The sequence below is a fragment of the Leptopilina boulardi genome, unplaced genomic scaffold, assembly GCF_019393585.1.
Source record: "Leptopilina boulardi isolate dan_hultmark-lab unplaced genomic scaffold, ZJU_Lbou_2.1 LbouV2_4, whole genome shotgun sequence".
Taxonomy (NCBI): domain Eukaryota; kingdom Metazoa; phylum Arthropoda; class Insecta; order Hymenoptera; family Figitidae; genus Leptopilina; species Leptopilina boulardi.
In genome coordinates, this window is record NW_026137973.1 from 176,665 (window position 1) to 199,036 (window position 22,372).

At 26.2% G+C, this 22,372-nt stretch overlaps 3 protein-coding genes across 3 annotated transcripts; 2 read left to right on the top strand and 1 right to left on the bottom strand.

Annotated features, from left to right (window-relative positions):
* The first annotated feature begins 1,425 nt into the window (after positions 1–1,425).
* Positions 1,426–7,105, top strand: LOC127289141 (4-aminobutyrate aminotransferase, mitochondrial). The gene is made up of 10 exons (XM_051316918.1): positions 1,426–1,643; positions 3,392–3,522; positions 3,622–3,789; positions 3,914–4,000; positions 4,097–4,292; positions 5,097–5,269; positions 5,535–5,672; positions 5,840–5,997; positions 6,151–6,419; positions 6,592–7,105. The coding sequence occupies exons 1-10, from the start codon at positions 1,589–1,591 to the stop codon at positions 6,705–6,707; spliced, it is 1,491 nt and encodes a 496-aa protein (XP_051172875.1). The 5' UTR covers positions 1,426–1,588; the 3' UTR covers positions 6,708–7,105.
* A 691-nt stretch (positions 7,106–7,796) lies between these two features.
* Positions 7,797–17,151, bottom strand: LOC127289136 (VPS35 endosomal protein-sorting factor-like). The gene is made up of 18 exons (XM_051316908.1): positions 16,831–17,151; positions 16,664–16,751; positions 14,807–15,022; positions 14,274–14,433; positions 13,985–14,190; positions 12,823–12,953; positions 12,550–12,726; positions 12,129–12,473; positions 11,454–11,554; positions 10,948–11,129; positions 10,731–10,874; positions 10,469–10,632; positions 10,037–10,199; positions 9,726–9,918; positions 9,467–9,606; positions 8,475–8,636; positions 8,091–8,357; positions 7,797–8,013 (listed from the first exon to the last, which is right to left on the bottom strand). The coding sequence occupies exons 1-18, from the start codon at positions 16,845–16,847 to the stop codon at positions 7,918–7,920; spliced, it is 2,952 nt and encodes a 983-aa protein (XP_051172865.1). The 5' UTR covers positions 16,848–17,151; the 3' UTR covers positions 7,797–7,917.
* A 437-nt stretch (positions 17,152–17,588) lies between these two features.
* Positions 17,589–21,999, top strand: LOC127289137 (SUZ domain-containing protein 1). Its single transcript, XM_051316909.1, has 5 exons — positions 17,589–17,839; positions 18,290–18,357; positions 18,757–18,946; positions 19,033–19,144; positions 20,556–21,999. Exons 1-5 carry the CDS (start codon positions 17,786–17,788, stop codon positions 20,639–20,641), a joined length of 510 nt encoding a protein of 169 aa, XP_051172866.1. The 5' UTR covers positions 17,589–17,785; the 3' UTR covers positions 20,642–21,999.
* The last annotated feature ends 373 nt before the right edge of the window (positions 22,000–22,372 follow it).

Here is a 22,372-nt window from a genome sequence, read left to right on the forward strand (position 1 = left end):
TCTCTATTTTCTAAAGTAAAAGATGTTACAACCCCCAGTTTAGAAAAAACTTAGTCCCTTAAAATCTTAGCTTAACTAGTGCTATCCAAGTTCTAGTTCGTTGATTTTATGGCCTTTAAAGAAGTTTCCCTGCTATATAAATTTTATCGCAGATTTTTTAAAATTTTCATGACGTAACGATTCTTGAATTAAAGGTAATTGATATTACAAATGAATATCCCTGCTATATAAATTTTATCGCAGATTTTTTAAAATTTTCATGACGTAACGATTCTTGAATTAAAGGTAATTGATATTACAAATGAATATCCCTGCTATATAAATTTTATCGCAGATTTTTTAAAATTTTCATGACGTAACGATTCTTGAATTAAAGGTAATTGATATTACAAATGAATATCCCTGCTATATAAATTTTATCGCAGATTTTTTAAAATTTTCATGACGTAACGATTCTTGAATTAAAGGTAATTGATATTACAAATGAATATCCCTGCTATATAAATTTTATCGCAGATTTTTTAAAATTTTCATGACGTAACGATTCTTGAATTAAAGGTAATTGATATTACAAATGAATATCCCTGCTATATAAATTTTATCGCAGATTTTTTAAAATTTTCATGACGTAACGATTCTTGAATTAAAGGTAATTGATATTACAAATGAATATCTTCGGCGTTTATCTTATAATTAAGATTTTTTTTTGAAGTAATTGTCGCTGTTTCTTATTTTTTCAATTTCAGAACTGATTTTGGAGTTTGAATCATACAATCTTGGTCACTGTAAAGTAGACTAAGTTTTAGTTTGTGAATTTAATTCAAAAGGTGTCTCTGGAACTAATATGTATTGGTTAGGATCTTTTAACGGAATAAATACCTAATTCTAAAATTCTGAATGCCGAAAATTGACACTCATTATTAACTGATGTCAATGGGAAAGATTTTTCTTTACGTAGAATGATTTTTGTAGATCATTCTTCTGCTAGCGATAGCCTAGACAACAATAGTTTTGTTGGTCATAGGTATTTCTTCCTTAGCGAACTCGGAGGGAAAACGAACATTTCTTTCAAATAATTTTTCTTGTGAAAATGTTCGAAATGAATATACCTTTCGAGTCTCTATTCCTCATTTTAAAATTCATAATTCATTTTTCGGTAATTTTTAAAGTCGACAGATCTGACCGCAAACCGATTTTTTCATCCTTACGGAAAAATTTAGAGGAGGCTATAAACAATTTTTTCGTATTTTAATTTGTTTCCAATTTGTTTATTAATAAACGAATATTAAAATTTTAAAAATTAACCATTTAATCCGATTTTGGATCCAAAATTGGAAAAAAATTACCTTCTTCCAAAATTATAATGTTTGAACCAAATTTGCGAATGGATCGATGAAGAGAACAAAGTGGTTGGGCGGGTTTCATTCTAAAGGGGGCTCTCTCACGATACACAGACAAAATATAAATCAGCATTCAGTCTAGTTTCTGCTCTCCTCGGATGTACCGTTCTAAATTTCTCATCATCAATCAGTGAACTGGTTTTTGTGTTGTGTATATCAGACAAAACACGAAAATAAAAAAAACAAAAATGCTCGCTAGAAAATGTTCCTCAATATTTTGTGCCCGACAAAAATTACTTAAAGGTAATATAAAAATATTAAAAATTTTCTTTTTTGGAAATTAATTAATATTTAATTTTTCGAAATTAATTACAAAATTCATGGAATTTAATTTAGTGGCAAAAATGTACTTATAATTTCTCTTTGTAAAATAAAATTTTTTTTCCGAATAAACATTTTCGGGGAAAAATATATCCATTATCGCAAAAATTTATATTCATAAATTCTATTTGAATTTTGATAAGAGTTTTTTTTTTATAATGTCTAATATTGGAGTTTCGGAAATAATTTGATATTTAAAATCACCTGATATTTTTTTAAAATAGAAAGAACAAATTTTGGAAAATTGGAACAAAAATAAATATTAATTTAAATTAGTAAAAAATGAATCTTGCAAAAATTTTTTTAATTCTTTAATTATTAATTACTTACAGTCAGAGTGCAATAAAATAATTTCCGATTTTTTCATAATTTGTTATGAATTTTCTGAAAAAAAAATATAAATTTTTTTTTGTAGGTCAAATAGAACAGTACGTTCCCAGCATCCGAATCAATATTTGGTCCATTTAAGAGAAACCCTGCGCGCAAAATATTTCCCTTATATAATTATTATTTTTTAAATTATTAACAAAAAATAAAATTGGAAAATAAGAATTTAATTTATTATTAAATAAATAATTAATATTTAATATATTTAAAAAAAAAATTTAATCTACTAAAACACTTTAAATCTGCTAAAAAAAATGTAAAAAAATTTGAATTTACTATACTTTTTAATCGACTTTCAATTAAACAATTATTTATTCTAAAGGCACTTTCATTTTTTCTAATTTAAATTATCTAAAAATTAAAATTTTGTCATTAAAATAAATTTTTATTGATTAAATAATAATTAATATTAAATTTATTGGATTTTTGTTTGTTATTGATACAATTTTAATATATTGAATGTTATTTTCTAAAAACTTACAATGCCCTCAATACTATCTTATCTCACTCTTGATTGATTGTATAAAGGAAGAAATTAATTTTGCAAGAGAATTCTCATTATATTTAAAAAAAAGGGAAAATTATGACAAAAAAAAATTTTAAAGTTCCTTATCTAATAAATTTTCCATTTTTTTAAAAATTAGTTACAATTTTAAAATTTATGTTTCGAATTAAAATTTTAAAAAAATTTTTAAACTAAATATTTGGGTTAATATTTTTTTTAAGTAGAGGGGAGACAATATTTCACAGTTGAGTTTGTCTTTTATGAGAGTGCAAATCTCAATTGTCGTTAACAGGCATCAGTTAAATCTAATCTGTTATTTTATTGGCGAACAGCAAATAAAATAATTTTTTCAATTCAAAAAAAAAATTTCGTTCCTCACTTTTTACTAATAAAATAAAATTTTTTAAATGATTTTTAATTAATAGAAAAATTAATTACTTATTAGAAAAAATTATTTAAATTTTAAAATTGAAAAAAGTTTTTAAAATCTATTTTATTTAAGATGTCTGTGTCTTAGGAAAATATTTATCTATTTTTATCCGCGTTTTAAATTTAGAACTGTGGTCCATTAGGATCAGTAATAACCGCAACATAGTGACAAAAATTTTTTTTTTTTTTTTAATAAATAAATATTTAAAATAAATACAAAAATGGATATAAAAATTCGAAATTAGAAAAATGGATTTTTTTTTTTTTGAAAAACAAGAGAAATTATAAGTAACGAAAATTAAATTCTAAGAAGAGAAAAAAAGGGAGATTATAATTTTGGTTTCATTAGGAAATGAAATTCTTTGGACGAGAAATATGTCCGCTGGACCTCTACTTCATGAGCCAGAGAAACCAGTGATAATGACCGACATTCCTGGGCCTCAGTCTCAAAAATTATTTAAAGAATTAAATAATATACAGGTATTTTTTTGCCCCCTAATAATAAAAATAATCGCCCCCCCCCTAGTAAAATAATAGAATTTTTTTAAATTAAAAAAAAATCCAAATTTTACTCCCCAGCAAGCCGGTTCAGTTCAATTGTTTGTTGATTATGAAAAATCAACAGGAAATTATGTATCCGATGTGGATGGAAATATTTTACTAGATGTTTATATGCAAATTTCATCGATGCCTCTTGGATACAATCATCAGGCGATGCTTGATGTTTTAGCCGATCCAGTTAATCAAGTAAAAAAAAAAACGAAAATTAATTTTTGATCATTAAAATGTTAAAGGAAAAAGCTTAAGCTTTAATAAATTTCAATTTTTTGTAATAAAAAATTATTTTTCTACCAAAAATTAATTTTTGCAGAAAATAATTGCAAATAGACCGGCTTTAGGAGTTTTTCCCGGTGGAAATTGGCCGAAAAAATTAAAGGACGTTCTTTTAAAAAAGGGCGTAAGTAAAATTATGGAATTGTTGGCAAAAAAAAAACCAAGGGTTTTTGCTTTTTTTCTCTTTGTAAATTTTAGGTTTTTTTTTTTTTTTTTTTAGGTTGCACCACCGGGTTTAACGAATATAACAACAATGATGTGTGGCTCGTGTTCCAATGAAAATGCATTTAAGGCTATATTTTTTTGGTACGCCGAGAAAAAGAGACAAGGTGCTCCATTTACTAAACAGGAAATGGAGAGTTGTATGATTAATAATAGTCCAGGATCGCCTAATTATTCGATTATGTCTTTCAAAGGTAGTAAAAGAGGAAAACATTTTTTTTTTAATGCTTTTGCAGACATAATTTTTTAGTTTTATTTGCTTTTATAAACCCAACTGATGAACATCCAAAATTTTACTTTGAAGCACTATTTTTTGGTAGATGCTAATATAATTTTTTTACCTTAATTGCTTTTAAACACAACTGATCCAAAATTCTGAAATACCAAAATAAATTTCTCTTGCTTTTATAAACAGAACTGATTTTGATCCAAAATTTTGTTTTGCAACATCCGTTTTCTTACAAATAACCAAATAATTTTTTTACCTTATCCGTTGCTTTTATAAACACAATTGATAAACATCAAAAATTCTCAAAGTTTTACTGTTTCGCAACATTATTTTTTAACAGAGGTACCGAAATAATTTTTAGCCTTATCCATTGCTTTTATAAACTAATGAAAACCCAAAATTTTGAAAGTTGTATTTTGTTTTGCAGCACTATTTTTTTTTTTTGCAAATTCTAATAGAATTTTTTAGCCTTATCCATTGCCTTTAAACACAACTAATGAACACCCAAAAATTCTGAAAGCTTTATTAAGTTTTGCATTATTTTTTTGCAGATGCTAATATAATTTTTTAGCCTTATCCACTGCTTTTAAACCCAAATAAGTTCATAGCCTAATTTATATGCTTCTAAATACAAACTGAAGAACATGAAAAATTTCCAAAATTTGATCATATAATGTATCATAATACCAAATTAGGAAAGTGCTTTTAGTTTCTTTTAACATTTCCTGCTCCATTTTCTTTTTTTATATAAATTTCTGTTTATTATCAGGAGCATTCCATGGTAGAACTTTGGGCTCTTTAACAACGACTCACAGTAAATATATACACAAAATTGACGTACCGGCTTTTGATTGGCCAATAGCACCTTTTCCAAAGTACAAATATCCCCTCGAGGATAATGTTCGTGAAAATCAACAAGAAGATCAAAAATGTTTAGCAGAGGTAGAAATTTTGTTTCTTTTTGCTGAAAAAATTATTATTCTTCTTCATTGAAAAAATTTTTAGTGCCTCAGCTGCCCTAAACGAAAAATTTCTTTATTCAGTTAACTTCAGTGAAGTTAAGTGAATATAGAAATTTTTCGTTTAAGGGAAGCAAAATTTTTTCAATATGTAGTACCTCTATAGGAAAAATAATTTCTTTGGTATTAAAAATTATCTTTCTCGAAAAGGGGGGGGGGTAAAAATTATTGATTCTATTTCCAAACAGATAGAAGATCTAATTGTTCAATATGAGGCAAAAAATATTCCAGTTGCTGGAATAATAATTGAACCAATTCAAGCTGAAGGTGGTGATAATCATGGGTCACCGGAATTTTTCCAAAAACTTCAAAAAATTGCAAAAAAGGTAAAATTTATTTTATGAAAAAGAAAAATATTGTTCTAAATTGTATAAAATTTCAATACAATTACTTTATTTTTGATATGATGATTTAGAATTTTTGACCTTTGGGTCCTTGAAATAATATTTAAATAAAAAATTTGCCCCCCCCCCCCTTCTTTTTTTTTTTTTAGCACGGATCGGCTCTTTTGATTGATGAAGTACAGACGGGTGGTGGACCAACTGGAAAAATGTGGTGTCACGAACATTTTAATCTTGAATCCCCACCGGAAATTGTTACATTTAGCAAAAAAATGCAAATGGGCGGCTACTATCACATTCCCGAAATGAAGTAATTGAAATTTTCAATAAAAAGTAAAATCTTAAAAATTTGTAATTTTTTTTGTGTAAAAAAATAAATTTTTTAAAGCTATTTTATATTTTTTATGATTTTACAAAAAAAAAGAAAATTTAAATTTAAAAAAGAAAAATATCTTTTTTACAGAGCCAAACAACCTTATAGAATTTTTAACACATGGATGGGCGATCCAAGTAAATTAATTTTACTTGAATCTGTTTTGCAAGTTATTGAGCAGGACAATCTTTTGGATAGAGTGGCGCGAGTTGGCGATTACACTCTAAAACAATTGAAAACAATTCAGAGGGAATTGCCACATGCTATTAATTCAGCCCGAGGTCGTGGAACATTTATTGCCTTTGACTGTGCGACTCCTGAGCTTCGCGATTCTACGGTTAAAAAATTATTAGCAAAAGGTAACAAAAAAAAAAAAAAAAATTCAACTCTACCAAATAAAAAATTCTAAAAAATTAATTTTTTGCATTATTAATGTACTTTAAACATTTTTTTTTTGGGGGAAAATATTTTTTTCTTGAAAAAATGTAAAAAAAATGTTTCTTACCTCAAACTTGTTTTTTTTTTTTTTAGGAATTCAATCAGGAGGCTGTGGGGAAAAAGCAATTAGACTGAGACCCGCTCTAACATTCACGGAATATCACGCAAATATTTTCCTGGATACTTTGCGTTCCGTTCTCAAGGAATAAGAAAAGAAAAATTAAAAAAATTATTTTCCAAAGTTCTTTCAATATATCCAGTGTCTTCCAACAAAAAAAAAAATGCAAGAAAAAAAATATATTGTCTTCCATATGATAAAAAAAAACAACAGATTATTTTTCTACACGAATTAAATATTTTTAGCTAAATTTTACTCTCCTTGTCGTATTATTCAAGAACAGAAAGAAGGACAAAAAATATAGAAAAAAAATTTCTTTTTTAGTTTTTGAAATTTTAGTTTTACAACACACATTTTCTACCTCCTAAATTCATTTCGTGTTATTAATCAAATTTAAAAAAAAATTAAAAAAAGAAGAAAAATGTTTAAAAAATTGTAATTTCTGTACTAAGTATTAAAAAAAAAATAAAAATTATTCTTTTTCATTAATTACGTTATTGAATTATTTCGACATAGAAATCTACCTTGCCGACTGATGGTAAAACAGTTTTTTTTTGAAAGATGAAAATATAAAAAATTACCGACACAGAAGTCTACCTTACCAACTTATGGTAAAGAATTTTTTTTTTGAAATTTTGCTAACTTTTCAAAACTGTTTTACCATTAGTCGGTAAGGTAGATTTCTATGTCGTTAATTTTTATATTTTCGTCTATCAAAAAACGTCGGTAAAATAGATTTGTATGTCGATAATTTTTTATATTTTCATTTTATCAAACAAAAACTGTTTTACCATCAGTCGATAAAGTAGATTTCTATGTCGGTCATTTTTATATTAGCATTTGCCAGTAAGATTTCTTTACCATCAGTCGTTAAAGTAAATTTCTATATCGGTAATTTTTATATTAGCCTTTTTAAATAAAATTTCTTTACTATCAGTCGGTTTGGTAGATTTCTAAGTCGCTAATTTTTTATATTACCATTTTACAAAAAATTTCTTTACCATCGGTCGGTTTGGTAGATTTCTAGGTTGGTTATTTTTGATATTTTTATTTAAAAATTGTTTTTACCATCTTGTTAATTGTTTAACGATCCATGTAGTTTTATTTTCTTAAATCGCATATTTTTAACAATTTAAAGAAAAATTGTAGACAATATATTTTTCGCTGAGTAATAAATAAGTTTTTTTAAAAAAACAAGTATTTATTTATTAATTAATTTAATAATTGTCATATTTAGGATATACAGTCTTAATTTGTCAATTAAATAACAAAATTTTTTCTTTTTTAAGTGTCAAAAATATTTATGTTTTAACAATTTTTTGTAAAATCTCACCAAAATGCTCAAAATCTGGAGATCGACTTTTAAATATCATATGAGAAATAATTCGTTGACAAATCTGCAAAGAAGAAAAAAATAAAATTATTTTTTTAAAAAAAAGTATAAATACAAATACAAATTAAAAATTTCATTTACTTTTCTATTTTGTTCTTCGTTTCCATTTTTTTGTGACAAATTCCATAAATTAATCGCCAATGTTGTCATTGTTGATTGTTGTAAATCGGCTCTTATTATCATACGAATAAATAAATCTAATGCGAGTTGCGATTGTTTTTCCAATTGATCACTAGTACTTAAATATTTTAAATGTGTTAAAATTTCATGTAACACTTTTGATGATATTTTGTTTACTTCGCCAATGAATTTATGATCAGAGCCATAGAGACGATCATTTGAATCGACCTTAAAAAAAAAATAATATTAGTGACCAATTTTTCTATATTATTTTTTAAAATTTGTATAAATATATAAAATTAGGTTATAGTTTTAGTGAAAACTAATAAAAAAAAGAATTCAAACCTTGTCAACATGATATGGATAATTTTCTTGAGTATATGTACTGAGGAGATCAAGAACTCGTAGATAGAGATAATATTTTGTCGATGAATGTTCCTCAAAGCAACGTTGAATTGCATTGAGTAGTCCTCGCATTAAATATAAAACTCCATGCTCTGGACTATCCTATAGAGAAAATAAAATACCATCGGTTGGTAAGGTAGATTTCTATGTCGATAATTTTTTATATTTTCATTTTTCAAAAAAACTGTTCTACCATTAGTCGGTAAGATAGATTTTAATGTTGGTAATATAGTAAAATTACGTAAAATTTATGTCAAATGTAGTAAAATCGGGTAAAATACAGTCAAATTGAGTGAAATTATGTTTAAACAATAGTAATAGAAAATAAAATACCATCTGTCGGTAAGGTAGATTTCTATGTCAGTAATTTTTAATATTTTCATTTTTTAAAAAAACTGTTCTACCGTCAGTCGGTAAGATATATTTCAATGTCGGTAATATAGTAAAATTACGTAAAATTTATGTCAAATGTAGTAAAATCGGGTAAAATTAGCGGTAACATTGAGTAAAATTATGTTTAAATAATAGTAATAGAAAATAAAATACCATCGGTCGGTAAGGTAGATTTCTATGTCGGTAATTTTTATTATTTTCATTTTTAAAAAAACTGTTCTACCATCAGTCGGTAACATAGATTTCAATGTCGGTAATATAGTAAAATTACGTAAAATATATGTCAAATGTAGTAAAATCAGGAAAAGTACAGTAAAATTGAGTAAAATTATGTTTAAATAATAGTAATAGAAAATAAAATACCATCGGTCGGTAAGGTAGATTTCTATGTCGGTAATTTTTAATATTTTCATTTTTTAAAAAAACTATTTTACCATCAATTACGTAAAATTTATGTCAAATATAGTAAAATTTGGTAAAATTTTGTAAACTAAAGTAAAATATATATATATATATATAATATATGAAAAACTACTTACTGGAACAACAAGGAGAGTAGACAAAAAATTTGAAAGATACGAAAGCAAACATGGTTCAGTACTTTTTTGCCTTCCATCGATATCAATTGTTTTAGGCATTTCAGGCACGAGGCTCAATGCCGCTTTAAAACATGCATCGGCTGTGAAAATTTAATATTTTTTTGCATTAAAATTTTAAAAAAAAAATTTACTACGTATCAAAAAGAATGAAAAATAAAAAGAATAGATCCTAAAAAAGTTTTTTTTTTTTCTAAATTACCTTGCCCAAGACATTGATTTAGAAGTGAAACTTGACCCGATAGAAGATATAATTGAAGACGCGAATGTACTGATGATAATGAGGGAATTGTAATAAAACAAAATGCCGCACATGCACGAACAAATGCAGATGTTCGTCGCGTATGATGGCCACGTACAATTTTTCTCGTATCAACTGCCAATCTGTTTACACACTAAAAATAATAATAATAATAATAGAAAAAAATTATATTTTGTCTATAATTATAACAAATATAATCTTATTTTTTGGTAAATTGTTTGCTTTTTTTAATTCTTTAATTTAAAAAATACCTGAACAAGTTGAATATGAACGGCGTCAAGATTTGGAAATGCAGCTCTTGCCTCGACATAAAAATTTAATTGTTTCTCAAAATCTCGTCCATAATCGATTCGTTGAACAAGACCGCAAATTAAATTACCAATTTGTCGTTTCTCATCCTCCACAGTCAATGCACTAAATTTTTTATTATTTTATTTTTGTCATAAATTTTAATTCAAATGGGGTAATAAAACACAAATGTGGGGTAAAATGACACTAATCTTTTAATAGTAATTTTAATATTGTGGGGTAATATAACACAAGTGCGAGGGTATAATGGCACCGAGATTTTAACACTAATTTTAATAATACGGGGGTAATATGACATACAGACGGGGTAATTTTGACTACAATGGGGTAAAATGACAGTTTGTTTTATATAAAATCATTTTATTCGCACTCACCTAACAGAGTCGTGAATAATTTTCATAATAAACATAAGTGCATTAATGACAATTGGATCTGTGATTGGTCCATTTTGTGCGCCAAATCCTTCGACAATTATTTTACATACATCAACTTTAATGCTTTCTTTATGAAAAAGATCCAATAGCGGCAAAAAATTATTCTATCGATTAAAAAAAAAGTAATTAATAAAAATTTGGTATATATTTAAAAAAAAAAATGGTATATTATTCTAAACTGTTTTTCTATAATTCTCCTCACCATTATTAGCAAGGATTCAAAATCTTGTGTGTGTGCAACAATTTTCTCGACAATTGTCTGTAATTGTGGATAAAATTGTTCAAATGCACGATTTGAGCCCAAATGATTGATAACAGCTCCCAAAAATTGATTTAGTTCGGTCACCTTGAAAAAAATTTTTTTTAAATTTATTTTTGATAAACAATTTTCTTCTTTTTTTTTTTCTAAAGAAACTCACAGAAAAATGAATAACTGTAAATTGAATCCAAATTTCAGTGCAGTACATAAATTTTGTGGAATCTTTGAGGCTTGCCAAATATTTCCAAACGTCATTTAAAACCAATTGACAATCATCTTTTGCTGGCGGTTCTTTTACAAAACATTCGCCTAAATTTCGATACAGAAGATATTGTGGAAATCCTATTTTATGTGGGGGAAAATTAAACAAAATATTTATCTCTTTATTTTTTATATTTAAATAAATATAAATTTTAAATTGGGGTAATATGACACAATTTTTGGGGGGTAAAATGTCATCAAGTTCTGGGTAAAATGGCACAAATATATATATATATATATATATATATATATATATTATAGAAGAATTTTTCATCAGTTTTGGGGTAATATATGACACAAAGATGGGGCATGTTGTCACTAAATAGGGGGTAAATTGACACAATTAGGTGGAAATTAGTAGCATTTTCGATAAAAAATTATTATTATTATTGTTGTTTTTTTTACCGTCATCTTCACAAGTTGTAACTAGATTTACAAATTCCATTGATCTTGCTGCAATGTAGGATGATTTAAAAGATGTTAACGCTGTGTTTATTAATAATCCACTAAAAATAACGAATAATTAATTTTTTTAAAAAAATTTCTATGAAAAATAGCGGTCTCAATAATTTTAATTCTCAATACTCTCAAGTTTCAATAGTCTTAAGTCTCACTAGTCTCAAGTCCTAACAGAATTAAAAGTTTAGAGTCTCCTCAGTCTTAATAGTCTCAAGTCTCAAATCTCAATAGTCTCAAGTCTCAACAGTCTCAAGCCTCAATAGTCTCAAGTCTCAACAGTCTCAAGCCTCAATAGTCTCAAATCTCAATAGTCTCAAGCCTCAACAGTCTCAAGTCTCAACAGTCTCAAGTCTCAACAGTCTCAATAGTCTCAAGTCTCAATAGTCTCAAGTCTCAATAGTCTCATGTCTCAATAGTCTCAAGTCTCAATAGTCTCAAGTCTCAATAGTCTCAAGTCTCAATAGTCTCAAGTCTCAATAGTCTCAAGTCTCAATAGTCTCAAGTCTCAATAGTCTCAATAGTCTCAAGTCTCAATAGTCTCAAGTCTTAATTTTTTGCATTAAATATTGTTCTAATATAAGCATATTTCATTTACATTTAAATAAAAAAAAATTTTCCTACCTTTTTGGCATCAATTTACAACGTGAAATAATTTCGGTCAATAAATTATCCGAAGCAGTTGCAGCGACAATTTCTAATATCCATTCGAGTGCAGGCGTATAGAGGCTTAAATACGAATGAAATGAAATATTTTGTTTATTCAATTCAATTTTCATTGATGGCGTAAAAAGTTGTTGAAATGTACAAAGAAAATCATAAAAATTCTCCTTGGCAAATTCAAAATCCATATTTTTATTCAATGCCAATCCAACACGACACAAATAACAACGTGCATAAATTCCAATTAATGGATTACCAATTCCACGAATCATTCGTGTTATTCTACGTAATGCCGAAATTGATTCACTAAAATTTTTTTATTATAATTATAATAAAAGTGATAAATTTTGTAATTTTGCAAAAAAAAAAAAAAAATGCGTACCTTGTTGTTAAGAAATTATACGATTTAATAATTGCCATTTCAACAAAAAGTCTCGGTACCAATTCTCGAATTGATGCAATTTTATAGAACCAATTCTGACAAGTTTCTTTTGCACTTTCAGGTACCATATCGGGTGTAAAATTTTCCGGTAAACTTGTCGAACTTTTACTTCCAGGTCTGAATTGCAAAAAAAAAGGTTTTTTTTTAGAAAAAAAACTTGTTAATTTTATTTATTATAATAAATTAATTTAAAAAATTTGCAAAAATTCTCACTTATGAGACTCGGCTTTCATTTTTAATCTTTCATAGACAAGTTTGCCGAAAATATCCAAAATATCAGTGATAAGGACAAATTTGCTGGGATAAAAGGCAATCGCTGATGTGTCACCTAACAATTTTGCGCACTGTAGAAAGAAATTTTATAGTTACTGAACAAGTTCAGAAAAAATTACTAAACTACTTTTGATATTTTAGCCGAGCTAGATAATTAATTCTTACTGAACTAGTTGAGGAAAATTTACGGAACTACTTTTGGTATTTTATAGAATTGGGTAATTAATTCATATACTGAACTAGTTCAGGAAAAGTTATCAAACTATTGTGTAACTTTTATGGAACTGGTTCAGTAAAATTAAATTAATTCAGAAATAATTACTGAACTAGTGCAGGAATCGTTTTTGGACTAGTTCAGGAATCGTTACTGAACTACTTTATGCCATTTGTACCAATTCAAGTAATAAATTCTTACTGAACTAGTTCAGGAAAATTTACGGAACTACTTTTGGTATTTTATAGAATTGGGTAATTAATTCATACTGAACTAGTTTAGGAAAAGTTATCGAACTATTGTGTAACTTTTATGGAACTGGTTCAGTAAAATTAAATTAATTCAGAAATAATTACTGAACTAGTGCAGGAATCGTTTTTGGACTAGTTCAGGAATCGTTACAGAACTACTTTATGCCATTTGTACCAATCCAAGTAATAAATTCTTACTGAACTAGTTCAGGAAAATTTACGGAACTACTTTTGGTATTTTATAGAATTGGGTAATTAATTCATATACTGAACTAGTTAAGGAAAAGTTATCGAACTATTGTGTAACTTTTATGGAACTGGTTCAGTAAAATTAATTTAATTCAGGAATAATTACTGAATTAGTGCAGGAATCGTTACTGAACTAATTTATGCCATTTTTACCAATCCAAGTAATAAATTCTTACTGAACTAGTTCAGGAATAATTTTTCTTGGACTTGTTTATGAATTGTTACTGAAATATAGTTTAGAAAGAGTTAGCAAACTACTTGAGTAATATTTGCAGAAATAATTCAAGAAAAATACTGAACTACTTCAGGAGTAGTTATTGAACTATAGTTTAGGAAGGTTTACTAAATTCCTTTAGAAATATTAACTATAGTTCATTTACATAAATACCTGTATAGCAATTTTCAGAGCTTTAACACGAAAATCCGAGTGCCATGCTTGTACAAGTTCATTATTTAATTGTTCAATTCTTGCCATATATTCTTGTTGTGATAAATCGAGTAATTGTCGAACGGAGCCTTCTTCAAATTCATCTAATCTTTCCAATCTTGTTTTTACTCTATCGACAGTTCCACTCGGTTGAACTTTAACGACAACTGCAAATAAATTTATTTACAACAAAATCTATGTATTTTAACTAAAATACCAATTTTTTTTTAAGAAGCAAAAAGAAAATTACCTCTTTCGCCTCCGGACAAAAAACTAGTGATAATTGACAATTTTTCATTGGTCGTGTATTTATTTAAAATTAAATTACGTCTCGATGTCCAGGGTTCGACTAATTCTTCCGTTTTGTCCTTGAATTTTTTAGTATGTGTGACATTCGCTGAGTAGTCCCACTAGAAAAAGAAACATCTAAATTTTGTTTTTTAAAATTACGGAACTAGTTCAGAAATTTTTTTTTGCGAAAGTAATAAGCAAAAGACTGAGCAATTATATTATTATAACGTAATTTAATGTTATAAGGTAAAATATGCAGAAATTATTATTGAATTACTTTTGGGAAAATTTACCAAACTAATGTAGGAAAAATATTTAAATAGTTCAGAAAAATTTACGGAACTTTTTTTGAATTTTTACAGAACTTAGATTATTTTTCACTAAATTTGTACTATTTTTTAAATTGGGTTGAAAATTATATCGGAAACTTTTTACGGAACTAGTTCAGGAAAATTTTTTTTTTTTTTTTTTACTAAAACTTCTAAAAAATACCTCGTCCGTTGCCATTTTTGACAGGGGATCCAATTCCTCGCGAGCAAATAGTGTAAGTGGATCTGTACCATCGAGATTGGAATGACCTAATAAAGGATCGGCGAATGTTTTGATATTTGGCGTGGAACTTTGGGTTGGTGTTGGTGTTCTTGTCGAGGAACTAGTACTTGTACTTCGTAAAGTACCTCGACGAACAATACTGCGTCCATCGACAACCTTCGTACAAAAATTTTTAATTTACATTATGTAATATTACAAGGTTTACTTCGAGCTAATATTACACGGTAATATCAATAAAATATATTATGTAATATTCCCTAATATTACATTGATATTACTGTATAAAAGTATAATGTATAATATTACCTCGATATTACCATGTAATACTCCTCATTAGTAATATTAAATTCTAATTTTACACACTAATATCAATATAATATTACATTGTAATATCAATGTACTATTGGGAAATATTACAATGTAATATCTATGCAATATTACCTCGATATTACCATGTAATACTCCTCATTAGTAATATTAAATTCTAATTTTACACACTAATATCAATATAATATTACATTGTAATATCAATGTACTATTGGGAAATATTACGATGTAATATTATATTAATATTACTGAGTAAAATTAGAATTTAATATTACTATTGAGGAGTATTACATGGTAATATCTAGGTAATATTACATTATACTTTTATACAGTAATATGAATGTAATATTACCTCGATATTACCATGTAATACTTCTCAATAGTAATATTAAATTCTATTTTTACACAGTAATATCAATATATTACATTGTAATATCAATGTACTATTGGAAAATATTACAATGTAATATCTATGTAATATTACCTCGATATTAGCATGTAATACTCCTGAATAGTAATATTAAATTCTAATTCTACACAGTAATATCAATATAATATTACATTGTAATATTTCCCAATAGTACATCGATATTACAATGTAATATTATATTGATATTACTGTGTAAAATTAGAATTTAATATTACTATTGAGGAGTATTACATGGTAATATCGAGGTAATATTACATTATACTTTTATACAGTAATATCAATGTAATATTACCTCGATATTACCATGTAATACTCCTCAATAGTAATATTAAATTTTAATTTTACACAGTAATATCAATATATTACCGTGTAATATTCCCCGATATTACAATGTAATATTATATTGATATTACTGTGTAAAATTAGAATTTAATATCAATTTAATATTGTGGAGTATTAGATGGTAATATGTACATTATAATTTCATACAGTAATATCAATGTAATATTGGGTAATATTATATAGTAATATTAATGTAATATTACACCGATATTACCGTTTATTATATTACTTAAACATTACCATAAAATATTCCCTAATATCACATCGATATTAGGGATATTACTGTGTAATATTATTTAAAAAAAATTACTAGGCATAAAAATTCTAAAGGCATTTCTTATAATGTTTATAATGTGTTATTTGTTTTCTGCATTTCATAATGTGTTCTCTTTTTTGAAGTATTTTAATAATTCTTTTTAAGAATTATTAGTAATATTAATAATTTATTAATACAACGTTACGAAATTCATACGTATAACAATTAGCCTAAATTATTACTTAAAAAATTAACATTCGATTCTTGGATATATCAATTTTTGTTTTAAATAAATACTATTTTCGTGTTTGTTTAAATATTGGATAATTTTATTATTCTTGAACTGATGTATAAACTATATATTAAAAAAATAAAATTTTGTAAGTTGAAAACAAAAAGAACATTTTTTTTAATAGATTAAAATAATTTTTGTTTTAAATACCGAAACTATTAAAGGTTTAAGGGGATGGTCCAAAACTTCTTCTAATCGTGGACATTTTGGAGATCCATATTCATATGTTCTTGAGATCCTGAAAAATTTTAATGTTTTTTGTTAAATAATTTTTTTTATTTTAAAAATAATTGTATTATAATTTTTTTTTTGCTTACCAATCGATTTCTGCCATTTTTTTCTTTTATTTATCTAACCTAACAAATGTTTTATACAAAAAAAATTTTTAAATTATTTATTTATTATAAATATATTATCAACACAAAATTTATAGGTTATAATGTTTGTTATTCGTTATTTCTTTTCTATTTTGAAAAATAATAAAAAATACCATTTAGATAAAAAAAAACAAATAAAAATTTTTTTTATTTATTTTTCGTTTATTTTTATCTCAAAAAAAAGGTAATAACAAAAATCATATGTTTTTCGCTGTATAAATTTTCAGCGAAACGTCAAATACCGTACCTAACCTATAACCTAACCTAACCTAATTTGTAGGTTAGGTTCCGATTATTTTTTTTAAATTTTTCTTTAACGGAAAATAATAAGAACAAAAAATTCTTTTCTTTAAACCAAAGAACAATTCATATCTTTTTTTTTTGTAAATTAATGAAAATTTTAGCAATTTCCCATTTTTTTTTTTGAGGTTGGTATTAAATTATGTTAAGTTGGCAGTAATGGGATATAATTTTCAAAAATTGTACAAAAAATCCAGGAAAGAGTAATAATTTTAATGAATTTAAAAATTATTTTTTATATTTTTCTAATAATTTTTAATTATTTGCTTAATTTAACAATGAATTTTTTATTCTATTTGTATTTAAAAATAAAAGTTGTTATTTCAAATATTTCCCGCTCAATAACACATCTAACCTGCAACAACTTGTATTTTGATCTGTTGGCGAATAATAGTGGGGGGAGGGGAAATCTCGTCTTTCTGCTGTGGCAACTTTCTGCTCTTCTGGGGTTCTCTCTCTCTGTGGTGTGGAATTTTTTTTTTTCAACAGTGAATTTTTGACAAAACATTTTTTTATAGTAAAAAAAAAAAAAAAAAAAATTAGTGATATTTGTACAGTGAGGAAAAGAAAATAGTTTAGAAAAATAAATAACGTAATGGCAACAGTTGACGATGTTTTCGAAAGTTGGGAGGATATGGAAGCTTCCGGGGTAAGAGAGAAAGTGGAAAAACTTGGGAGAGAGAAGAAAAATAAAGATATTAATTTCACGTTGTTGTTTTATGTACAAAAACATTGTCACGCGTTTGATTAATTTATGATTTTTTTTTTTAAATAAATAAAAAGTTAAATTATTCTAATTTTCGTTTTGTTTTTTTTTTGCCTGAGAATATAGAATAAACAGTAGCTTTTTTTTTGGTTATGGCATATTTTATGATTGGTCACTACATTCATTTTCTTTCTTTTCTAATTTTAGTTCCTTTTTTTTATTTTTAGTTCTTTATTTATTTTTATTTTTTTTATAGTTCCTTTTTGATTAATAAAAATTTGTTTCGAATGCTATTATTAGAATGTTTGAGGTCATGAAAGTAGTATTATATATGCGTATTTTTTTAACTAGACATTTTTTTTTTTATAAATTTTTTCAACATTTATTTTTTAGGCTCTAGATCGAAAATTGAATGATCTTCAAATAAATCCTTTGGACGAATTAAATGACGAAACTTCAAGGTAGATATACTTATGTATATATAAGTAGAAAATTACAATATGTGTTCGAAAAATATTAAAAATTTATGTGAAATTTTTCCTCTGCTTCTTTTAAAATAAAAAAAAAAAAATGAAAGTAAATCTTAACTTTTAAAGTAAATTAATACCTTTACAATTTTAAGATTCAATTTTCCTAGCCTCTGTAGTTGTGATTATCAAAATTTTTAGGTTATGTTACATAAATAGAGTTTTGAGTTAAAAAAAAATAGACACTAACCAGAAATAATAAAAAATGAAATGATAAAATAAAATAAATTTAAAATTATGTTATTTGATTGTAGAAAAGATTTTAGTAAAAAATAAAATTTATTTATATTTATTAATTATTTTTATATATGAAAATTTAAAAATTTATTATAGGCTCACAAGCAATAACGGCACAAGCACGAGAATGATTATTTTAGGTGATGACGCATTACGTTCACAATATGTACCACCGAAACCAACGGTGAAAATTTTAAAAAGGCCTTCAAGAAATTCACAGGGTAGTGGCGATGGTCCACTTTTAAATGGCGAAAAACCAAAGCAACCAATCAAATCTCTTAAACAAGTGTGCCAAATTTTGTTTTTATAAATTTTAATATGTTTTCTATAAAAAAAAGAGTTTTTGGGGCTAAAATGAATTTTTTTTTACAGAGAGAACAAGAATATGCCGAGGCAAGAAAAAGAATTTTAGGTGAAGAGAAAAGTCCCGAGGAAAAAATTGTTCAAGAAGTTAGTAAAATTCAACCGAAGCCTTCAGTATCAGGTAAATATATAAATAAGTAAATATGTAACAAATTTTTGAGCAAATTGAGTCATTTTTTCAAAAAAAAATGTCTGACATATTGGATCCGCCATTTTGAATTTTAAAAAACTGACATCAGATTCGTAATCAGCGACCACAAAAACCCCCAAGTGACAATTATCGTAAAAAATCTACCAAATTTTACAATTTTTGTCCGCCATATTGGATCAGTCATTTTGAATTTTTAAAAACTGACATCAAATTTGTAATCAGCGACCCCGAAAACCCCCAAGTGACAATTATCGTAAAAAATCTACCAAATTTTACAATTTTTTTCGCAATATTGGATCCACCATTTTGAATTTTTAAAAACTGACATCAGATTCGTAATCAGCGACCCCGAAAACCCCCAAGTGACAATTATCGTAACAATCTACCAAATTTTACAATTTTTGTCCGCCATATTGGATCAGTCATTTTGAATTTTTAAAAACTGACATCAAATTCGTAATCAGCGACCCCGAAAACCCCCAAGTGACAATTATCGTAAAAAATCTACCAAATTTTACAATTTTTTTCGCAATATTGGATCCACCATTTTGAATTTTTAAAAACTGACATCAGATTCGTAATCAGCGACCCCGAAAACCCCCAAGTGACAATTATCGTAACAATCTACCAAATTTTACAATTTTTGTCCGCCATATTGGATCAGTCATTTTGAATTTTTAAAAACTGACATCAAATTCGTAATTAGCGACCCCAAAAACCCCTGAGTAACTAGTTTTGAGCAAATTAAGTCATTTTTTCCATTTTTTTGTCCGCCATTTTGAATTTTTGAAAACTGACTGATTCTGTGTTAAATAAGAATTCAAAAAATCTTTAGTTTCTTGAATGACATTTAGAGAGAATTTACTTTTAGTCAAATTCTCATTTCTTAGAATTTATATACTTTTAGTTGAATATCCATTTCTTCGAATTTCATTATACTTAGAATTTACTTTTAGTTGAATTTTAATTTCTTCGAATTTTATTGTACTTAGAATTTATTTTCAGTTGAACTTTCATTTCTTCGAATTTCAGTTCTTAGAATTTATACATTTAGTCGAATTCCGTTATACTTAGAATTCACTTTTAATCGAATTTTTATTTCTTCGAATTTCATTTTAGTCGTATTTTCATTTCTTCGAATTATTATTTAACAGAATTTTCATTTACCCGAATTAAATGGAATTTCTGTTAAATAATAATTCGAAGAAATGAAAATTCGACTAAAATGAAATTCTGAGTACAATGAAATTCAAAGAAATAAAAATTCTACTGAAAGTAAATTCTAAGTATAACAGAATTCGAAGAAATGGAAATTAGACTAAATGTATAAATTCTAAGAAGTGAAATTCTTAAAATTGAATTCAATAAAATATTATTTCAGTTCTAGGTGGCACTAGTGTCCCTAGTAATGTGATACGAATGCCAATGGGACCGGATGGTACAAAAGGATTTAATGTAAGAAGATAGCGCGTTATTGAGGAGTTTCTCGTAATTGTAATCCAACTTGAACCTCTCGAATTCTCTTCGAAGGAGAGGCGGCTATGAGGCCGTGATCAGCATTCAGCTTCGTGCTCCAAAAAAAAAGAGAAAAAGAACACGAAAAATTGATCTCAAGTGGTGAAAAAGAAAAAAAAATTATATAATTCACACTCGATCGACAAAAAAAAAAAAAAAAAAAAAATGGGAGCGCGAGCTTACAGCTGTATTCACAGCATGTCTGTCTCGAATTTTTAAAATGTACAAAAAAGAATAAGAAGATGAAGAAAAATGGAATTACGCTTTCCAAATAATGAACTCGTATTTTTTTTCCTTTTTTTTTAAACGAGTTTTATATATATATATATATATATATATATTGAAGACCTACTGTCAATCTTTGAATACTCAGAGCGCGCGTGTATTTTTTTTCGGTGATCGATTCTATAATTTAAAAAAAAAATGTAGACAAATTTATTTATGCAGATTTCACTGTTCAAAGTTTATTTATATTTATTTTTTTTTGAACAGTGTTTCTCTGTCTTGTTAAAAGAAAAAGTCAATTTTTTATCTGCACTGTAAAATATAATAATGCATTGACTGACGACTCTTGTTTTACAAAAAATTTTTTTTCTATTTATAATAATAATAATAATAATAATAATAATAATAATGTGGCAATATGTGACAGAATGTTTATTCAATTTTATCTACACGGAGAAACAATAAAAAAAGGCAAAAAAATTTTTTTTAAGTAAAATTTACCGAACTGATTTAGGAAAATTTTACCAAACTGACATAGTAAAATTTACCAAATCATTGGAAATGTTACCATACTGATTTGGTAAAACCAGTTGAAAGTAAATTTTACCATGTTAATTTTGTAAAATTTACCAAACTGATATAGTATAATTTATGAAACGCAGTTAGAGAGTAAATTTTACCAAACTAATTTAGTGAAATTTACCAAGCTTTACAATTTTTTTTTCTGTTTTTTATACATTCTGCCTCCTTTAATTTCATTTTAGAACTGTAATTTTAAGAATTCGGAGGAATTTCTTTTTGGGATTGTTTTTTTTTTTTTTTTACATAAAACACCAAATGTGTAGGTATTTGCTAATCTCATTGGGGTAAAAGAAAAAATGTATTTTTCTATAGTATTGAAATAATATACATAAATGTTTCTTTTTTTTGTATATATACATACATGTATATTCTTTTAGGATCTATAAAGAAAAAAATAATTAAGACTAGATATCCAAAGTTTCATTTCCGGGCAACTTGTTTCAATTTATAAATGTATGAAAAGATTAATATGATTGTTAATAAAAATTTCATATATTGTGGTTTTTCTTATTTCTCTTTTATCTGTGTTTACCTAGATCATATATTTTCCTTAAAAAAAAATTATCGTAGAACAATTTTCAAAAAATCGTTTAAAAGGTTTTTAGTTTGTAAAAAATTATATTGATGAACAATGTTACAAAATGTGACCCCACAGAGCACAGTATATTGCTGTAAGCTTACCTCAAGCTTACATGTAATTTTTGTAAGCTAACCCTGTAAGCTTTAGGTAAGGTCGAGGTAATATAAAAATGTCCGCCATACAGTAAGTTTACACAGTAAGGCTATAGTAAACTTACATGGCAAAGTCACTGTAATGTTACAGTAAGCTTACAGGGCAAGTTTTCAAAGGTATCAATAAATAATTTTTTTAAAATA